Source organism: Macadamia integrifolia, unplaced genomic scaffold (genome assembly GCF_013358625.1).
Source record: "Macadamia integrifolia cultivar HAES 741 unplaced genomic scaffold, SCU_Mint_v3 scaffold832, whole genome shotgun sequence".
In the NCBI taxonomy this organism is placed as follows: domain Eukaryota; kingdom Viridiplantae; phylum Streptophyta; class Magnoliopsida; order Proteales; family Proteaceae; genus Macadamia; species Macadamia integrifolia.
Window position 1 is genome coordinate 99,248 of NW_024870552.1, and position 21,804 is coordinate 121,051.

A 21,804-nucleotide genomic window follows, 5' to 3' on the forward strand; every position below is an offset into this window, starting at 1 on the left:
TAGGCCTTGGCTGAGACAGAGGCAGACCCAACTAAAGTCAGGCCCATAAAAGGCAGCGTGGCTTTTGCACCAGCTTATGGACCAATAGGAATGCACATGGAAACATCAACAACGGTAAGATTTCAAAATTACACTCCATTTTGTTTTAAATTTTCAGCCTTCTGCCTTAACCTATAAAGGCCATATGAATGCGGTGAGATTCCAAAATTACCCTCCATGAAACCCTATGGGCCTTTCTTATCAATCATATCGCCTTTACATTTGACTGAACCTGGCCTGGCCCATCCTAATCCCGAAGGTCTTGGGCTAAGATTTTTAACCATGACGACATGTTAGGGTTGTAACCAGAATTATTTACCCAACAAGCCCTATGCTATACTATTTACCAACTAAGTAAGATAAGGATTCTCTATACCCCACTTCCTCTCTCACCCGCCCTATTGGTCATGGATTTAGTTCTTGGTAGCAATCTCTGTCGATACCGATCGAGATTAGAAAGGATCAGTGCAAATTGGTCACTTTACCCCTTGCTTTTAAGAACAAGTAAATTTTTTACTATTTTACCCCTGAAACGATAGCTGATATGATTGATACTTGAAACCATGCTATTGGTACTTCTTTTTTTAATGCATAGGCACAAATGATAAAAACAAGGGCAATCATGGTTATCAGGGCCAATCAGGGATAACCCAGCCCAATCTGACTCTCCGAAGGTCAATTAGGATCGGATTGAGTTGCTAACTTGATACATTGGGCCTAGGACTTTTAAGAAATACAGCCCAACCTGACCTTGTTCATCTCTAGTCTTTTCCGCAAATTTAAGACCGGGTTGGGGTTCTTAAGTCTCTCTCTCTCTCTCTTTTCACAAGTTTAATGTCTTAAATCTATCTCGGGATTTTCGATCTAGACAACCAGTTTGGGAATTTTCCTTTTTTTTTTTTTTGGTTGAACCAGTTTGGGAATTTTCAAGAAACGACTGGAAATGACTTGTACTTTATATACTACTATCAGCTCTCAGTAAAGTAAGATACAAGTGTTATTACATATTCCCACCAAGGGCATTTTCAGGGAAAAGAGAACGGCTCCTCCTTGTGTAAGGAAAATATCCTTTTCTTCCAAAGAGAAGGGTTGTGGTAGTTCACAATTTCCAAGTCTATTTACAGATGTATAAAGTCAAATTACAACGCAGGTTGACATAAAAATATTTGAACCTACGTTTTCCATGTAAAGAAAAAAGGGACAAAAAGGACTGAGTCAAAGTGGAGGTATAGAGCTCTTAAGAGCAAATTAAGAGAAGTCCCGGAAAAGTATTGCTGGTATTTTCTTGCTATGTGAAACTTGTGTGTGACTTTCTGCAAAAGCAGAAGGGGCTATACAATTCGATTCAATTCAACTGGAAGTTATCTGTGGCTTCTGTAAGTTGTCCTCTGGGTAAACAAGACGTCTATTGTGGATCCCATACCCCTGGTAACGATAGATGATGCTGTAGAGACAATGTCTCAAAGATGAGACATCATACATCTCGATGAACCTCATATCTGATACCCTGGCTTTGACACCAGCAAATCGCTGGTACTCCTCAAACACAGAAGACAAGCACCAATTCTGCAGTTTCCTCAAGCAACCCACTAGGGAACCTGTCCGATGCTGCAGCAAATGCACATTACAGATTCTAATGAGAATACTAACTGTACATAGAATTTGAAATCTAGATGCACAGTAAAATTTTAAAAAATTGTGGACAACAAGTTCACAATGTGAATTGTGAAGCAAGTTCAATGGAAGCACTAAATGTAGCAAGCAACTATTTTAGTAGTTCATAACAAGAACTGTTGTAACCAAAATATCGTAAACATAAGTCATCAAGAATTAAAAGATGGCCATGTCATGGAAAATGCAGTTCAGGTTGGTGCAGAGATATCCTGGACCCTGGTTTTTTTTCATATCAAAGCTCAGAATGGTAAATGGGCTATGTGATCCCACCATATTATGCTGGGGAAGAGTTCCCCTACCACCCTAACCATCAAACTAGAGGGTGTTTTGAGTGTTTTCCGATTGCCATTCTTGTAACCATGGTAAATTATGCACTTTGCCATACTCGATGAGTTTTTAAGAAAACTCATGCCCAACACAGGTAAAACTAATCTGCAAGTCAAGTCTGGAGTTACTACTGAGTCTCCACACACTAGTAATACATGTTTTATATTTCAAGTAATTATTGGGTTGTCAAGAATGTGCCATACCTTTCCACGTTTGCAATGGATCAGAACCGGATGATTTCGAACATCTGAAAAACAAAGCAAAAAAAAAACGATTAAAGAGGCATTTAATTAGCTGAATCAAAAGTTGGTAATTTGAACTGTTGTATATTATCAGTACCAAGTAGGACCCTCAAAGCTTCTGTAATGGCATCCTTGGGATTAGTCGCAAGAGGCTCCTGCAGATGCAAATAGTTACAAACAGAGATATCATCAGGTGCCCATCTCATCAAATTACAGACTTGAAACTTCAATGTAGTTTGATAACCTCAAATTCTGTCTAAAATGTACAACCATATCATCAATCTGCATCCAAGGCCATCCAAGTTATTCTTAAAATGGGTTCATTTCATGAGCCCCACCTATTCGGGTATTCTTCTTCTAAGGTCCAACATAACCAAATAAAAAAAATAGCAAATTCAGTCTGCTGTTGAATGGAACTGCCTATTTGAATTTGGAAGGCATGACTAATCTAGTGCAAGACTGATAGAATTTCCATATTCTTTTTCAAGTCAGACTCTGAATAAATATTACCACATCTTGAACACAAGCATCAAACTCTTCCTGCTGCAGGCCATTTGACACTTTTCAAAGAGCAACTTATCTAACAATGTATCATAATAATTTTTGCTAAATCCTGGAACTAATTCATTTACATATATCTGGAACTACTTGAATCTATTGCTATATATCTACCCAAAAAAGAACAGTAAAATTCTACCACCGTATTAATTTGTGAACTAACCAACAAGTCCTAATGGTGAATTCTCAATTGCAGCAGTCAAACAAGATCCTTAGCAACACAATTAGTTCAATGAATGTCTACCAGTAGATAGGTGAAAATCACCAAAAGACCCTAAAATATTTCCCTCTGCACAAGTCTCCGGCATGCTATAAATTAACTAGCTATGAACCGTGACAAATTGAACTAGTCTAAATGCCTATGCTTTTATTTTTCAAAGGTAGGTGAAATCTTTTTCCCTATCTTTGAAGATAATTCTCAAATGGAATGGGTTGAAATATATGTCAAATGAAGAGAACATGTAAGCACTAAGCACATGTATTTGCAACTAAGATTTATGGTCACTAAGATTTGCAACTAAGATTGATAGTCAATTGCAACAAATAATCTGCAATAACTAAATCGGAAAATCAACTAAAATCATTTATGAAAAACAACACCCATCCAGTCATCTTAAAAGCAGTGCAACAAAAGCAGCTAACTAAATTAGGATTCCATACTTCTGAAGTAAAGGTAAAATGCCCAGATGAATCAGTCACAATCTTGTGAGCTTGATTCATAATCGGTTTGAATATAAATTGAGACTCATAGATCATTTTAATTCTGTAATATAGACACACAAATACCATTTCTTGACCTCAAAAAATAAATTTTCTGATTCTTTCTTCCATGTACTTTCCCCTGTTCCATCGAATGAAACAGTTGCAGACTTAATTTATACCAGAAAAAGAGCACATGAACAATCAATCAAGCAATTCAATCCTCGCAAAGAAAAAGAGCAACATCTCAAATAATTTGTTCCCAAAAACCACAATACACAAAGCAAGAAAAAACGGAGGAAAAGAAAAACAAAGATGAGAGAAAATTACCTTGGAACCTTCAATCCCAAACTGAAAAAGCTTGATATTATGAGTTCGAAGAAATTCAGAGTTAACTTCCGGGTACGGTTCAGGACACAAGTATCTGCAAAAAATTACAGTCACCCCAAAACTATATCATTACCGAACCAGTAACCTCAAAACAAAAATCCACAAAAAAGAAACAAGAGACCAAGAACAATGGCGAATCCATCAAAAGTCTAAACACTAAGAACAATTTTTTTTTTTTTGGGTTGAAACACTAAGAACAACTGAAAAACCAAAGAAAGTATAGCAAGAAAAAAATAATTACATGATTGATCGAAGATTTAGGGTTTCAAGGAAACCAAAATTGGAATCATTAGGGCAACCAGATCTGTAGATCCCTCTCTCAACCATCGAGAAATTCGAGGGAGGAACCAAGATATCCTCCTCCTTTCTCATTTCCACTGCCTTCGTCCTCACAATCGCTCCTCTTTCTTCACGTCCTTTCGTAGACAACACAACCATTGTCTTTCTCTCTGCTTCAGCTGCTCTGTTTCTTCTTCTTTTTCTTCTTCGAAATTTAAAGCAGAACGAAATGTTGACAACACAAGACACTGATGGGGAGTAGGAGAAGGCTGGGGTTTATGAAGGACGACGTCGGGAGTACGGAATCGGATTCTTCCATGAAGAACAACTCTTTTTTTCTTTTTTTTATCAATTTTTTTTTAGTTCAAAGTGGATAAAGTCGAAAATTCAAAATTGACAGCAGAGAAGCCCAATCGTTTTCTTATTAGTGTTTTGAGAGAGAGGACGTTTCTAATTCTGGTACTTTTGGATGATTCAGAAGATACCAAAAAGAAAGAAAGAGAGAGAAAGAGAGAGAGAGAGAGAGAGAGAGGATAATTAATTTTAAATTAAAAAGAAAAAGGAAATAAAGTCCGAGGTTGCGCTGGAATGTTCGTCATCCGTGTCACCCTTTACTCGTCTACGGCTTCCACTCTGGGTATTATGTCTTGTTTGTATCCAATAGGGTAGGGGTTAGGTTCCTGCGGCGTTGGTGGCTCAGGCTCTTTGTTAAGGTGTAGGGACGTTGGGTGACACCGAAATTTCGCCTCCGTTTTCGTATTCGTTGGGGGAATTAGTGGTTTCATATGGTTTACGGATCGTCGGGATATTCAAGGTGGTGGGACCCACTTTCAACAACTTTTTGTTGAGTTCTTTTCTCACCGTGGCGTCACTACGTGCATCCTCTGTCACGTTTCACGCCAAAGAGATGAGCACTAAGCCACTAGGGTGTCAACGGTTTGGTTCGGCCCGATTTTGGTTCAGGTTGAATTGGCTCGGTATGAAATGGTGAAATAAAAATCTAATCAATAAGGAAATTCTGATTTTGGTTTGATTTCGGTTTTAATACGGTTTGATTTTGGTTTGGTTCTGGTTCTTGTATCGGTTTAGTTTCAATTTTTTATTCAATTTGGATTTGATTTTTCATATAAAAATATGTAAAAACTTGGTTTTTTTATGACTTTTGGACTTTTCCGGGGTTTTATCATATTATTTTGGATTTGGTCTGAGTTTTGAGTCCATCTTGATTTGGTTTCGGGTTTATTCAGTTTGTTAGTGGGATTACAATCTCCCAAATCGAAATCAATCCAATAAACCTTTGGTTCAAATTGTCCAGATTCAATCGACTCGATCTAGAATGGTTTTACTGGTTCTATTTAGGTATTAACACCCCATAATTGTGCAAGTCAGATCCGTCATGTTTGATACACGTCATTCGGGTTCACACCAACCAAGTGCACCACCACTTTTTCACAATTGGTATTTTATGCGTGAGAATAAATAGATATTTTCTAGAAAAACATAAAAATAAATTAATAGATACTTTTTTTAGAATTTTCCAAATCAAATATAGGAATTGGAATCAAACCACATGATTTTTATTTCAATTCACCAATTCAGAACCTCACATAAAATGATTTGTTTTTTTGTCCAAAGTGTTTCCATCAATTTTACCGGTTCGGACTAGGTGGTAATAAGGGTGTCAATCCCAAGCCTGCATCGATTCAATCGACTATTTAAAGATCGACTTAACTTACATCAATAATCAAACGTGTCGCGTTCAGGCCTGGCTATATTTATAAATAGGTATTACACGATGCAAGGGGTAAGTCCAACGGGCACCAGATCGACTAAGCCCATTTACAAGCCCAACTCGACCCGACACATTTGGTCGTTTATATATATATATATATATATAATAGAGTATATATTGATATTTTTATCATTTTTTGAATGTAATTAAGTATAATATATTTTCTAAATTATTGATAGCATAATAATATATATATATATATATATTAAAGTATATTTAATCTAAGATGATTAAAGACTGTTTAATGTCCGTTTATGACATAATTGGTACATTCCATATTCAAGATCGACTCGTTGCTTGATCACAGTCTAAGGATATTGGCCTGGCAGATCTGGCAAAGCCCGAACGAGACCCAGCTCGATCGATTAACAACTCTAGGTGATAGTGGTCTTTCTTTCTATTTCAATGTATGTTTTTTTTTCCTCCCTCTCCCTCTCACACTCTCTCTTTTCTTAACATCTAAACATGGTTGACTTAACACCCTTTACTATTTAGATCCATTTCATCCATGGCGTTGGACGTCAACGGTAACATAACAAACATGCAGAACTCTATACCGTTTGGGATTCCGTCAAAGACGGATCGACTCTCCAGTCCCCACAACAAGAAAGAAAATTGTGGGTTTTTTACTTTTTTTATTTTAACACAACGGTCAATAGCCAACGACCCAGAGCCACGTTCCCATGTGCTGCCGTGTCCGGAGTCAGAGGCTGCAACTAAGGACCCCCTTTTTTTTTTTTCTTTCTTGCACGCCACGGAAAGTGGTAAAACATATTCAAATTTCAAACGGTATTGGCACGCGGCTCCTCGAGGAGAAGTTAAACCAACGATGGATTAAATTAATTTTGATTTTTCAAATAGTTTATTATAGCTTATATAACACGTTTTGAAAAAAAAAAAAATTATGAATTTTTGATGCGTCCCTTGTCTATTGGGTTTTGAAATTAGGCAGCATTTTTTTTTTTGGTAGAACAATTAGGTAGCATTACTTCTTGTTCTTCACGCATAGTCCCATTTCGGAGGCAAAAGATTCTTTTTCTTGGCAAAAGTCACTACTTTGACTTTCACATACTTGACTTTAACATACAAAGCTCAATTATTTGATTGGTTGATTAAGTAGATTAAAATCTACCAAAAACATTAAGTAGATTAATTGCATTTTAATAATTCGTAGATTAAATTGCATTTTATTTTTTGGGTAAAAGAATATATATATATATATATATATATATTTAGGAGGGGATTTTATTTAAGTGTTTATTGTGCGTGCTCATGTGGATGTGTTGAATTTATTTATTTATTATTTTTTTTGAAGAATTGCCAAATTGAAAAAATATAAATTTGTGACGTGATAGTTTGGATCTAAGTTTTTTTTTTTTATTTTGGTGTATAAGCTTTACTCCAAAGTGATTCTTATTTAATTAAGTGTATAGGTGATAAGGTATTTTATTTGGGCAAGAAATCGCTGCTTAGCCATGTAGTCTAACACCAGTATTGGGTCAATTAGAGGCATGCAAGGGCATCAACAAGAGATGAATTTTATATTTCACTAGGGTGGGCAGTAATTTATCCATCCATGTGTTTGCACGCAAGAATCACATGACAAGAGTGGTTTCTTTCTTCCAATTTTTAAACACTTCTATAACTTGTTGGGCTGATTTCTAAACTGAAGCCTTCTTTGGACAACTAACAAACTAGAATTTAGGAAGCCCCAGAACCCTGTTCGAGTATAGCTCTCGGGTAGGCATTTGATTTTCCAAAGTTTGGGTGAAATTAGATTAGTGGTTTAGGCTCAATAACCCATTTTCAACATATATAAATTATAGGATAAAACAGAGTATCATGCAAATTTTAATAATCAGAATCACAGGTGTGATCTTACTTGATGTGATGAAACTATTATAGGATGGAAGACAAATCGAAATTAAAGCCAGAAGCAACACTTGTCACACTCCTCCTCCACTAGGCTAAGGTATGCGGCTTGGATATCCTTATCCAGTCAGCCTAAATCCACCAGGATTACAGATGTAGTAACCTAATCCACAGATGATACCAAAATCGCAACTAAACTCAGAGTACGCATATAATATTTGTACGCTTACCCTAATATTGGTGATTCACTAAATGATAATTACAATAAACCAAACTTGTTTGAAATAAAGCCACAAGTCTTACACAATTTATAAAAATACTACATAAAGATAAATAACTAGAAATAACAAAGTGATGTTCATTGGAATCTCCGTGTCTCGTAGATACAAATCTAAAAAACGCCACTGAAAATCCACTTTGCCTCAGCACTAGTTCCACCATCTAAAAATAAATAAAAATAATCCACATGGGATGAGAGCTTCCACGATGCCTTGTGAGGGGTGTACATGCAAGCAAGCACAAACAAGTATGGATGTAACAGTTAAATAAAGATTAATAAGATTAAATGAATACAAATATGATGCAACATGATGGATCAACAAAGACTAAAATGAATGTAAATATGATCTGCATTATTATCACACAAGCCTATCAACAAAACTAAGTCCAAAGGAGGTCTTAGTGCTACTGCAACATAGGGGTATCCTTAGTCCCAGAAAACCCATTAGTCACCCAACAATATACGCTAGTTGCAAGTCAAGAGCTTACAGGTCAAGAAAAAATCCATCAGTCACCATGTAAACACCTAATGAATAATCCCCAACATGCACGATATCGAAAAACCCATCGGTCACCCGTGCTACATCAGCCTCTGAGTACAGTCTATAGTTCTATGGATATGGTATTCTCAACAAACATACCAGCATACGGGATTAACCAGTACCTCACCTCTATTGGCAAAGGGTGTAGCACCTATGTTATTCTCCTAGTTTGATGTAATCTAATAAGCCTAGTCATAGATTCTAAGTCTATACAGGGTTTTAGTGCTATTGCAACATAGGGGTATCCCCGATCACTAAGGTCCCTTTATTGATCTTTCGATGATACAAGCTAGTTACGAGTCAAGAGCATACTGGTCCTTACATTACTACTTTGGTACCCAATAAGTCTCTATTGTTAATGTCATGCCCTATTCACATAGAACCGGATTGGTGACTGGGTTCCCTTCAAATAACCCAAAACCACCAGAAACATCTGATACAGTAACCACAGCACAACAAACCTCATGTACATAGAAATATAATAATATAATTACAGCGGAAGTCTTGTCATGTATAAGTACTTGTAAATCCCCGTGTACTCTAGATACCTAAATTGTTATACATAGTATATTTACATGTGAGCCCGTAGGCATGATATGTACACAAGAAATAACAATTTAATTATCGAGAACACAAAATGGAAGTATACCAAAAGAATAAAAAAGGAGAACTGTAAATGGAGAAATTTGCTACTGTTCCTCTGCAACATAGTTCTTGCACAAGCATCCATCTCCATGGTTCGATCCTTCTGGGACCCACCAATTCTCCACTGAAGTTTCATCGGAGGACCTTGACACGGGTTCCTCTATGGAATATCCTATAAAATCATAAAAAAAGATGTGTGCATAAGGGGTGAGCTCACTAGCTTAGTAAATGGAAAGAAAGACTCACACAAGCAGTTGCAATCAAATGATACTAAATGCATGTGATTCATTTTAATCATAATTCACCTAAGCAACATTACTAGGTCATAGATTATATGCTACTCACAACCACAGTGTGTGCCCCGAGTAAGAGACGTGTTTCCCATCCCACGATATGCCTATAGGGTTGTCGGAGAAGGTCAATCATGAGTACCCAAAAAATTAAATCGTTGTCGAACCATAGAAGAAATGTAAATCGTGACCAAATCACAACAGAAAATAAAAACAGAACGATTGGCCCTCTGAATATATCACCAAAGATGCCGACTGTCCTATTGATCAGTCGGGCATACTTCTAACCGCCAGAGCGGTCCGTGATCAGTGCTTCCCCCCAGTGATAACCCAACACGTAGACTCCTGTTGGGAAGGGTCGTAGCATGAGGGAATGTAGAATCCTAATCACATGCTCCTATATAAGATAGAACGATTGCATAGTACTTTCGTGTCCCATTTCACGGTGTACCAATGCATTCGTTTCCAAGCCGACTATGACATTTATTCTAGGAATCCCATACATGTTTGACAAATTCTCATCATAATTCATCTATGAATAAATCCTTGTTTAAGAATTCACAACAAGTAACAAACAATTGAAAATTTATAGACACATGTTCATTTCTAAATGCATCCAACAACAGTCAAACATATGCATGAGAATGGCATTCGTAATCTCAAGATGATATATGAATGAATAAACTCCCAAAATAAAATCAAAGTCCTCTCCTCACTTACCTATTCTTGGAGGAGAATATGCACTCACGATACGGGTAAGATCCAGAGTGAAGACGAATGTCTTGAAACCTAACACAAATAGGAATTTAGAATACATCCATTTGAAAATTATAAAATACGTAAGATATGGTCATGACCTATTTGATAGTGTGAAGAAGGTTATCGGTGAGTTTGAGTTCCATCAGAGCTCATTTGGACTACAGGTGGGTCATACAGGTGGGTAGGTGAACCCACCTGTGCAAACTGCCCATGCAGATAGCATCTAGACACAAACCGGTGGGTCTGGTACTCACCAATTCTACTCACTTGTAGGCCCAGAAGAGATCAATGGGTTATACTGGTGGGTCTGGTTCCAGCCGATAGGACCTGGGGCTAACCTAGAATCAGTGGGTGGTATCGACGGGTACCGGTCTTAGTGCCAGTCGGTCCTACCCATCAGTAGGCCCAGACGCCCAAGTGAGATTGGGGGTTCACACTGGTGGGTCTGATCACCCGTCGGTGCTACCGACCAGTGTTCTATGAGTTTTGCTATTCTTCTTCCCTTCTTCATTCCTCCTCTTGGGAACCTAAGGGGATTGTTCCAACTTTATTTTCCACACATTTTAGACTTCATATACTTGAGTATTCCATGGATCTAAGTTCACATCAAGGTTTTGGAGAATGAAATCATACCTTGGCTCAAGAAACCCCAAATCTTAAGATCCTCTTTCCCAACTCAAAAAGTCATCACAATACCTCCAAATCTTGGTTTCTTTCCTCAAACCTTCAAACAAAACACACAAGGATTCCATTATCTCTTTGTTTTGACCCTACACAAAAGGGTTTCATCACATTCCAAGGGTTTATGGTGTTACTTAGCTCAAAATGTAGATCTCAAGGTACCAGACAGTATTCTGGCGACAAAAAGGTAAGTTGCGGCTTTGGAAATCAAGGGATGACCTTCTTCCCCCTTCATTTTCTTCTCCTTCCTCTTTTCTCCCTCTTCTTTACTCCTCTCACCAAACCTTGGCTGAAATCATAAATGGGAGAGAGAGAGAGACATAAACGCTATTTATACCCTAGTGTTATAAATATCTGCTAGGGCTTGTTTGATTTCGTCCCTCTATGGACCAAAATGCATTAAATGGCGATTTCGGGTGAAATAGCCGACATTATCAGAGACACGTGACTTCATTACAATGAGAAACGTGAAATACATGTGCTCACCCAAGTTGGGCTTGCTGGGGCCCACGTTTCCCTTACAGGTGGGTCACACTGGTGGGTCTCGCACCTTCCAGTGACCACGCATTAGTTTGCCCAAACAAAACCAACCTTACTATATTTTGGAGGGAAATGGAATCTTAACGCATATCCCACTCTCACCACGTGTTGTGGACTAAGTTCTCATCATTCAATACTATAACATACCTTTCTTATTCATACATGGCTTTATGGTACATGCAAGGGCACGACTTAGGTATACAAATCACATTAGGTACCGGCTCAATCTTGTCTGACCACCTCACATTTGACATCACCCTTGCAGTCATGCACTATAGGGCACCCACAACAACCCTTTCTGGTTCGGACCCTGTAAGACCAAACCGAACCAACCGGTCAATAAACTAAGTTTAGAGAGCAGAGCTCTACATCTACCCCCCTTTTTAAAAATTGTCCTTGAAATTGAAGTTACCTGGTAGTCCGAAAAGATGAGGATATTTAGCCTGGACTTCATCTTTTTTCTCTCAGGATGCTTCCTCAAGCGAATGGTTGGCCTATCGCACTTTTACAAAAGCAATGGATCGGTTGTGAATGGTCTTTATCTTTCAATCCAAGATTTCAGCAGGCTATTCTTCATAAGTCATATCATCCTCTAAGTACTCTGATTCCATAGCTAGCACATGCGATGGATCATGGACATACCGCTTCAACATTGGAACGTGGAATATGATGTGAACATTGCTGAATGAAGGTGGAAGGGCCAGCATATATGCTACTGATCCAACCCATTACAAAATCTCAAATGGGCCGACATATCTTAGACTTAACTTGCCCTTCCTGTGGAACCTATGTAGACCCTTTATAGGAGAGATTTTGAGAAATACCTTTTTCCCCTCTTAGAATTCTATGTCTTTTCTGTGGTTGTTCGCATTACTCTTTTGACCAGATTGGGTCATCTTAATCTTCTCATAGATGACATCAACCTTATCACATGTCATATGTATCATTTTCGATCCAAGCATTCACCGTTCTCCCACATCATCCCCATATAGGGGAGTTCTGCACCTTCTGCCATACAATGCCTCATATGGAGTCATTCCAATTGTGGCCTGATAGCTATTATTATAAGAAAACTCCACAAGAGGTATGTTTTCTTCCCAATTGCCACTCATTTCCATTGCACAGGCTCTGAGCATATCTTTTAGTGCTTGTATGGTCCATTTTAGTCTGTGGATAGAAGGCAGTGCTTAGGTTCACCTGTGTCTCCATGGCATGCTAGAGGCTCTTCCAGAATTTAGATGTGAACCTTGGGTCTCTGTCTGACATAATACTCACCGGCACTCCATGCAAGCGAACTGCATTTTTCATGTAAAGTTATGCTAATTTGTCCATAGTGTAGGTACTCTTGATTGGAATGAAATGGGTATTTTTGGTAAGCTAGTCAACTATCACCCAGATTGCATCCAGTCCCTTGGCTGTACGAGGTAGTCCGGTGATGAAATCCATGGTTATCTTGTCCCACTTCCACTTTGGTACTGGGAGTGGCTAAAGAGTGCCATATGGTCAATGCCGTTCTGCCTTGACCTTCTGACACATGAGACACTGCTCCACGTATAGTGCCACAGTAATCTTCATCCCTGACCACCAATAACTTTGCTCAAGATCTTTGTACATTTTGGTGCTTCTGGACTGAAGTGTATATTCTGAACTATATGCTTCCTTCACTATCTTGTCCTGTATCCACATGTCATTGGGTATACACAACCTACACCAAAACAGTAGTGCTTCATCACTGGTTATTGTGAAATCAGGATCGTCCATCCTTTGCTCTTGGATTTTGACTTTGATTTCTTGTAGCTCAGGATCCAAGGGTTATTTCATAATCAACTCATGCCTAATAGATGGTTGCACTTGCAGGGCCACCAGGGATAAGGCTAGCTGCTTAATACTATCTAGCTACTGCTTAATCTCTAAGGTTGACCCTTCATTTAAAATAACTTCATCCATCAACATGGCCTCTTGCTTAAGTTGTAGACTAGTGGCCAAATAAGCAAATGATATGGTTTGGGCTTTCTGACTTAATGCATCAGCCACCACATAGGCCTTACTCGGATGGTACTGGATGTCGCAATCATAATCTTTCATAAGTTTCAGTCATCTTCTCTGTCTCATGTTTAGATCCCTTTGGGTGAAGAAGTACTTGAGACTTTTGTGATCACTGAATATCGCACTTCTCCCCATACAAGTAATAGTGCCAGATCTTCAAGGAAAAGATAACTACCGCCAGCTCTAAATCATGAGTGGGGTAGTTCTTCTCATACTCCTTCAATTGTCTATATGCATACGCCACTACCTTGCCATGTTGCATAAGAACGCAACCTAGCCCAATTCTGGAAGCATCAGTGTAGACTGCCATACCACCTGTGCCTTTTGGAATTTTTAACACTGGTGCTGACACCAATCGGCTTTTCAACTCTTGGAAATGACCTTTGCACTCCTTAGACCATTCAAACTTCACTCCCTTTTTGGTAAGTTGGTCATTGGAGCTGCGATTCGAGAGAAATTCTTGATGAAACACCGATAATAGCCCGCTAATCCCAAGAAAATTTTAATCTCTGTAGCATTCTTGGGTGCTTCCCACTCTACTACTGCTTTTACTTTTCCTGGGTCAACTTTGATTCCATTCTCAGACACTATGTGCCATAGGAATCCAATTTTCTTTGACCAAATTCACACTTACTAACTTTTGCATATAACTGTTGTTCTCTCAACCTTTGAAGTACCATCCGCAAGTGTTGTGCATGCTCTTCTTCTATCTTCAAGTATATCAAGATGTCACCGATGAAAACGATAATCCACTTATCAAGAACATCATAAAATACTCGATTCATTAGATCCATAAAAGTGGTTGGTGCATTGGTTAACCTAAAAGACAACACTAGGAATTCATAATGACCATATCGGGTCCTAAAGGCTGTCTTGGGTATATCACTGCCTTTCATCTTGAGCTGATAGTTGCCCGATCTGAGATCAATCTTTGAGAACACTTTGGCACCTTATAGTTGATAAAAAAGGTAATCTATGCACAACAACAAATATCAGTTCTTGATGATCAATTTGTTCAATTACCAGTAATTGATGCACATACGTAGAGTCCCATCCTTCTACATGACAAATAAAACTGAGGCACCGCAAGGAGAAACACTTGGGCGTATAAATCCCTTCTCTAACAAATCCTGCAATTGAGTCCGTAACTCCTTTAATTTTGGTGGTGCCATTCTGTACGAAGCTTTAGACACTGGGGCTACTTTAGGAACTAAATTAATACAAAACTCTAACTCCCTGTCAGGCAAGAGCCAGGTTAGATCATCTAAAAAGACATCGGGAAAATCCCTAACTACATTCAATTCTTTTAACGGTGTGACCTTTGCTTCCATATATTGTACTGAAGCTAGGTAGCCTTGACATCCATCTTCCAATAATTTTACCGCTTGTAAGGCAGAGATGAGAACCTCTCTGGGTCATTTTGTTTTATTTGCTTGATCCACCAGCTCTTTACCTTCATCACTTATCACTTTAATTTGTTTCTTGGTGCACATCACGTTTGCCCAGTGAGCAGATAACCAATCCATGCCTAATATGACATCAAAATTCTGTATGTTAAATTTGATAAGTCGGGCATCTAACTTCTTTCCACCTATTTTAACGGGGCATAGTCCATACACTTCATTCAATTGTGCTACCTTGCCTGTAGGTGTGCTAACAATTAAGTTACTCTCTAGAACCCTGTGTGTCATGTCAATCTTTCTAGCAAATCTTTTAGATATAAAAGAATGTGATGCTCCAGAATCAAATAACACATAAGCTGGTATACCCGAGATAGATAGGATACCTGCTTCAACATCGGAGCATACTTCAACCTCTTCAGCTGACAATACATAGATTCTCCCTTGAGGCGGGTTGTCACACCCCGTTCTCACAGAACAGGATCGATGACCGAGTTAACTCCTGTTAATCCAAAACCTGCCAGGATCATCTGATGCAGTAATTACAACACAACATACACTCAACTAAAGAATGTAAAATCTGTATTTTAGTGGAAGTTTTGTGTGTATATACCTGTAAATACCCTAATACTCTTGATACCCAAATTTTGTTACTTAGTACATTTATATGTGGGCCTGTCAGCGTGATATATACATAAGAATTACACTTTAAATATCCACAGCACACAAGGGGTAACATAACAAATAATAAAAAAGATTCTCGGGTCGGATATCACTATTGCTATCCTTCAACGCAGCTCTCGCACGAGCACTCAGCACACTGTCCAAGATCTTCAGGGACCTACCAATCCTTAGCTGAAAATTCTACAGTGGGTCTTGGCTCCAGCTCCTCAGCCAAAAAACCTATAAGATCATCTAAAAATGGTGTGCACGTGGGATGAGCTCATTGGCCCAGTAAGTGAAAAGAAATACCAAGCAAGCATTCGTAATACAAATGAATCTATATGCATGTAAAGTCCATTTTTATTATCCTAAATCACCTAAGCAACACTGCTAAGTCATAGGTTATGTGCAACTCACAACCACAGTGCATGTATGCCCTGGGTATGAGTCGCGAACCCCATCCCACGATAAGCCCATAGGGTTGTCGGAGAAGGCCAGCCGTGGGTACCCAAAAAAGTAATTTGTTGCTCCTCAGCGACATTAAAGTAAATTGGGCTTTGCCCTGCATTAAAGTAAATGATATTATAATAAATGCAATACGATTGGCTCTCTGATTATATCACCAAAGTTGTCGACTGTCCTAATGATTAGTCGGGCATACTTCTAACCACCACCGTTGGTACATAACCTCGAGATTCCCCCAATGATATACCCAACACCTAAACCCCTGATAGGAAGGGTCGTAGCATAAGAAAATATCATTCTTAACCGCATACTTCTATATGAGATAGTAAGACTGCATAGTACCACCGCGTCCCATTCCACGGGCCACCAATGTATTCGTTTTCAAGTCGACTACGACATCTAATCTAGTAATACATCATGTTTAGGAATTGAAATCATTCATCTCATAATTCATAGCAAGAAATAAGCATTTAATAATTAAAGTTACAACATAATAAATCATAAACGAATTTCATAATGCACAAGATATTGCATATAAATGGCATTCGTGGATGACTAGTCTACACAAAGTAATAAAGTGATGACATGGCTAGTATACAACAATAATGGAATGATGCAAAAAAACTCTAAAAATAAATTTAACGTCCTCTCCCTACTTGTACAATGTTCACCCTCGATACAAGGGAGATCCAGCGTGCGGTGACGCGAGGTTCTAATAAAACCTATCATAAAAAGGTTGAGTTTAGTATATCTTTACTTTAGGATCATAACCAATGAAGTACGATGATCTCAATGCGTTTAAAATAACTATAGAAGGTTGCCCGATAAATTTAGGCTCTATCGGAGCCCGATAGGCCTCACTGGTAGGTCAATCAACTGGGCTAGGTGCCAGCCAGTCACGCCCGTCGGTTGGCCCAGGGGCTCTGTCCAAACCGATGGGCCCCTACTGGTGGGCTGGGCACCCACTATTCTAGCCCGCTGATCGGGCCAGAAGCCCAGTCGTGACTGGGGGGCCCTTGACTGGTGGGTCTGACACCTACTAGTGCTGCCCACTGGTCTACAACGGGTTTTTGCTGTTCACTTCCACTCTTCATCCCATCTTAGGGAAACTACGAGGGGTTGATTCGATCATATTTTCCACACATCAAAGGTCCCATGATTTGATTTCGACCTAGATATAGGATTGATTCAAGGGTTTAAGTGCGGATCATACCTCTTTGCTAAAAAACACCTTCAAAACTCCAAATCTCTTCTTTAACTCAAAAAATATCAAATGCTCTTCAAATTTTGTGATTTCTTCATCTAAACCTTCAAAATCAACATGTAGGTCTTCCATTAAATCTTAGATTCATCTTCTCAAGTGGGATTAACAAGATCTAAAGGATTTCTACTCAAATCAATGGGTTTCATTTATGGTTTCTTGAGGGCTTAGGAAATATAGCCTTCACTCACCTCAAATCAAAGATCTTAAGATGAGGATCATTTTTTCGGTGCCAAAATGGAAAGACCTAACCTCGGTGTCGCACCATAAGCATTTCTTCCTCTTCCTTCCTTCTTCTTCTATTTTCTTTCTTTCTCTTCTCTTTCTTCTTTACTCTTCTTACCCACCTTCTAAAGCATTAAATGAGGAAAAAGAAAAATCATAATGCTATTTATACTTGGGTTATAATATCTAATGACCAGATTAGTAGGTCACACTGGTGGGTTCGACCCACCCATAAACACCCATTAGTCAGTTAAAACTTAACCAAATAATTGGGATTTTGATGGGAATCCGGTCCCGACACATATTTCACTCTTGGTATATGATTTAAAATACGTACACATTATAAAATACGACTACGTACCTCTATTGTCCGTACATGGCCTTGTGATATGTGCAAGTGCACGGCTTGGGCATGTAAACTTCACTAGGCACTAGTTCAGGCTCATTTGGCCAACCCGAGTTTAGAGTCACCCTTGCTATCATGTTCCATAGGGTACCCATCTCAACTCGTTCAGGTTCAGGTCTTGCACGACCAAACTGAGCCAACCGGGTACGTAAACCAGGTTTAGAAAGTAGGGTATCACATTTAACCCTTTGAAAATTTCATTCATGAAATTATAGTACTTAGTTACTTGAAAAGATAAGGATATTTGGCCTAGATGTCATCTTCTTTCTCCCAAGACGCTTCCTCAAGTGAATGATTAGCCCATCGCACCTTCACAAAAGCAATGGAGCGATTGCAAAGGGTCTTTATCTTTCGGTCTAAAATTTCAATAGGCTGTTCTTCGTAGGTCATATCAGCTTCTAAATACTCTAGTTCCATGGGCAGCACATGGGATGGATCATGAATGTACCGCTTCACAATGGAAACGTGGAACACATTGTGAACATTGTTGAGGGAAGGTGGAAGAACCAACATATATGCTACAGAGCCAACCTGTGATAAAATTTCAAACGGGCCAATATATCTTTGACTTAACTTGCCCCTTCTGTGGAACCTCTGTAACCCTTTGGTAGGAGAGATTTTAAGAAATATTTTCTCCCCCACTTGGAATTCAATGTCTTTCCTGCGGTTGTCCGCATAGCTCTTTTGATGTGATTGGGCTACTTTAATCCTCTCTCGAATGACATCAACCTTGTCACACGTCATCTATATCATTTTTGGTCCTAGCATCCGGCGCTCACCTACTTCATTCCAATATATGGGCGATTTGCACTTCTTACCATACAGTGCCTCATAAGGAGTCATCCCAATTATAGCTTGATAGCTATTGTTATAAGAAAACTCCGTAAGAGGTATGTATTCCTCCAAATTGCCACTCATTTCCATTGCACTGACCCTGAGCATGTCCTCCCGTATTTGTATGGTTCGTTGTGATTATCCATCGGTCTGTGGGTGAAAAGCAATACACAGATTCACTTGTGTCCCCAAAGCTTAGTAGAGGCTTTTCCAAAATCTAGATGTGAACCTTGGGTCTCTATCTGACACAATGCTCACTGGCACTCCATGCAAACAGACTATGTTATCCATATAAAGTTGTGCTAGCTTGTCTATGGAATAATTGGTCCTGATTGGAATGAAATGAGCAGTCTTGGTAAGCCTGTCAACTACCACCCAGATTACATCCATCCCCTTGGGTTTACGGGGTAACCCTGTGGCAAAGTCCATAGTGATCCTGTCCCGTTTCCACTCCGGTATGAGGAGCGGCTGAAGAGTGCCATATGGTCAATGCCATTCTGCTTTGATCTTCTGACATGCGAGACACTGTGTCACATACAAGGCTATAGTAGTTTTCATTTCTGGCCACTAATAGCTTTGTTTAAGATCTTTGTACATCTTCGTACTTTCGTGATGGAGTGAGTATTCAGAACTGTGTGCTTCCTTCACTTTCTTGTCCTGTATTTCCATGTCGTCGGGCACACGTAACCTGCCTCAAAATAGTAATGCCTTGTTATTGGCTATTGTGAAGTTAGTGTCATTCATTGTCTGCTCTTGAATTTCTATTCTGATCCTTTGCAGCTCAGGATTGAAAGATTGTTTTATTATCACCTCCTGCCCGATGGACGGATGTACCTGTAGGGCTATCAAGATATGGTTAACTGCTTAACATCATCTGGCTGATGTTCGAGGTCTAAGGTTGCTCCCTCATATAAAAGGATTTCATTCATTAGTATCGCCTCTTGTTTAAGCTATGGACTGACAGTTAAGTACGAAAGTGATACAGTTTGAGCCTTCCAACTTAGAGCTTTGCCACCACACTAGCTTTGCCCGGGTGATACTGAATGTCACAATCATAGTACTTCATAAGTTCAAGCCATCTTCTCCGCCTCATATTCAAATCTCTTTGGGTGAAGAAGTACTCAAGACTTTTGTGATCATTGTATATCTCGTATTTCTCCCTATATAGATAATGGCACTAGATCTTCAAAGCAAAGATGACTACCGCCAGTTATAGATCATGAGTGCGGTAGTTGTTCTTATAATCCTTAAGTTTCTTGGATGCTTATGCTACCACCTTGTCGTGTTGCATGAGAACATAGCCCAACCCGATCTTAGAAGCATCAGTATAGACTATCATCCCACCTGTACCATTTGGAATGGTCAATACAGGAGCTGACACTAACCGCTTCTTCAATTCTTGGAAGTTGTTTTCACATTCTTCTAACTAATCAAACTTCACACCCTTTCTAGTCAACCTAGTCATCAACACAGAAATCCAAGAAAAATTTTCGATGAAGCGTCGGTAGTAGCTTGCTAAGCCCAAGAAGCTTCTGTTGTAACCCAACAGTCACTGAGAGGGGGGGTGAATCAGTGAGTCCAATTTCGATCCCTAAAAATTTGATATACCTGTCCCTGTTTGCACACAGTCGTATGCACACTTAGCCTCTCATAGGCACTTCCAAGTGTGCACACCCATTCCACATTCCACGCACTTCAATATAAAATGTAAACAACAAGCGCCCACAACACAGGGTTTTTACGAGGTTCGGCAATTTGCCTATATCCCCGGAATAGTGCCTGTAAAGGCTTCGTACCTACTTAATGCACTACTTTTGACTGCACCCACAGTCGGGAGCACCCACACCCAATTTTCTCAAGCCGAAGTTAAGATGGCACTCGTAGTGCCGATACAATGTGTAGCACCCACTACACGGGAGCACCCACTCCCGGTGCTTAGCACCCACTAAGCACACAATAAATAATACAATTAAATTGGGCTTATATCAATGCCCTACAGTCAAGCTTTGCCTAGCATATGCATCCATAACTAGCTAGCATGCTTACAGTTCATCCACAACTAATCTAGCATGTATACATTCATCCACAACTAACCCTAACATATATACATACATGTAATGTAAAATCAAGGGTTAGATAATCTCACAACCGATTGCCTGGGATGACTGGAAACTTGTATTGACAAGTTTGGTGCTCACACCTTCTCTCTCCTTGGCTTCTTGCTCTTCAAAGCAAACACATCCTTACTTTCTTCTCTTCTTCCTTGGCTTTGAGTTAATGTACCATTAACACACTTCAATCACCTCTTTTACCTCCTTTAATGGCCTAAGAACATTTATCATCAAGAATGTATGTTCATTCAAGGACCAACAAAGAGGGAGAAGCTTCTCCTACCAAAACCGTAGCTTTCTTTCACTCAAAACCCATTTTTCTTACTTCCATGGTGTAGGGCTTGAAAAAAAGAAGAAGCTGCAACTTGGTTCACCCAAATCTGAGTTAAAATGAGGGAGAAATGACCATTTGAAGTTGGAGCAATGAGATAGCCTGAAATGGAATCTTCGTAGGGGTGGCGTAGGCTACACCGGTGACGCGCGCAACAGGGGCGAAATCTGACCGTAGATCTCATATAAAAGATCTTCTAATCTAAGCCATCGGATTAAACCAACGGACAATAGATCCAAACCATTAAATTTGAATCTCGATGACGTCATCATGACGTAGGCGCCGACATCGTCAGAAGTGTTGTCGATCTATGATTGGTTGCTTTTCTGGATTTTAAGGGAGCTTGTCTCCCACTCACAAAAGAGAAATGCATATCGACCGTTGGATCTGAATCCTCCATGATGGCTTTAATCAGATTTCATGAGATCATTAAATCGGAATCTTTTTTTACACC

At 39.2% G+C, this 21,804-nt stretch overlaps 1 protein-coding gene across 1 annotated transcript; it reads right to left on the minus strand.

The window, feature by feature from the left end:
• Window positions 1–957: 957 nt before the first annotated feature.
• On the minus strand, window positions 958–4,640 carry LOC122070132 (tyrosine-protein phosphatase DSP5-like). Its single transcript, XM_042634242.1, has 5 exons — window positions 4,171–4,640; window positions 3,870–3,963; window positions 2,380–2,437; window positions 2,244–2,287; window positions 958–1,647 (listed from the first exon to the last, which is right to left on the minus strand). The coding sequence occupies exons 1-5, from the start codon at window positions 4,365–4,367 to the stop codon at window positions 1,390–1,392; spliced, it is 651 nt and encodes a 216-aa protein (XP_042490176.1). The 5' UTR covers window positions 4,368–4,640; the 3' UTR covers window positions 958–1,389.
• Window positions 4,641–21,804: the final 17,164 nt, after the last annotated feature.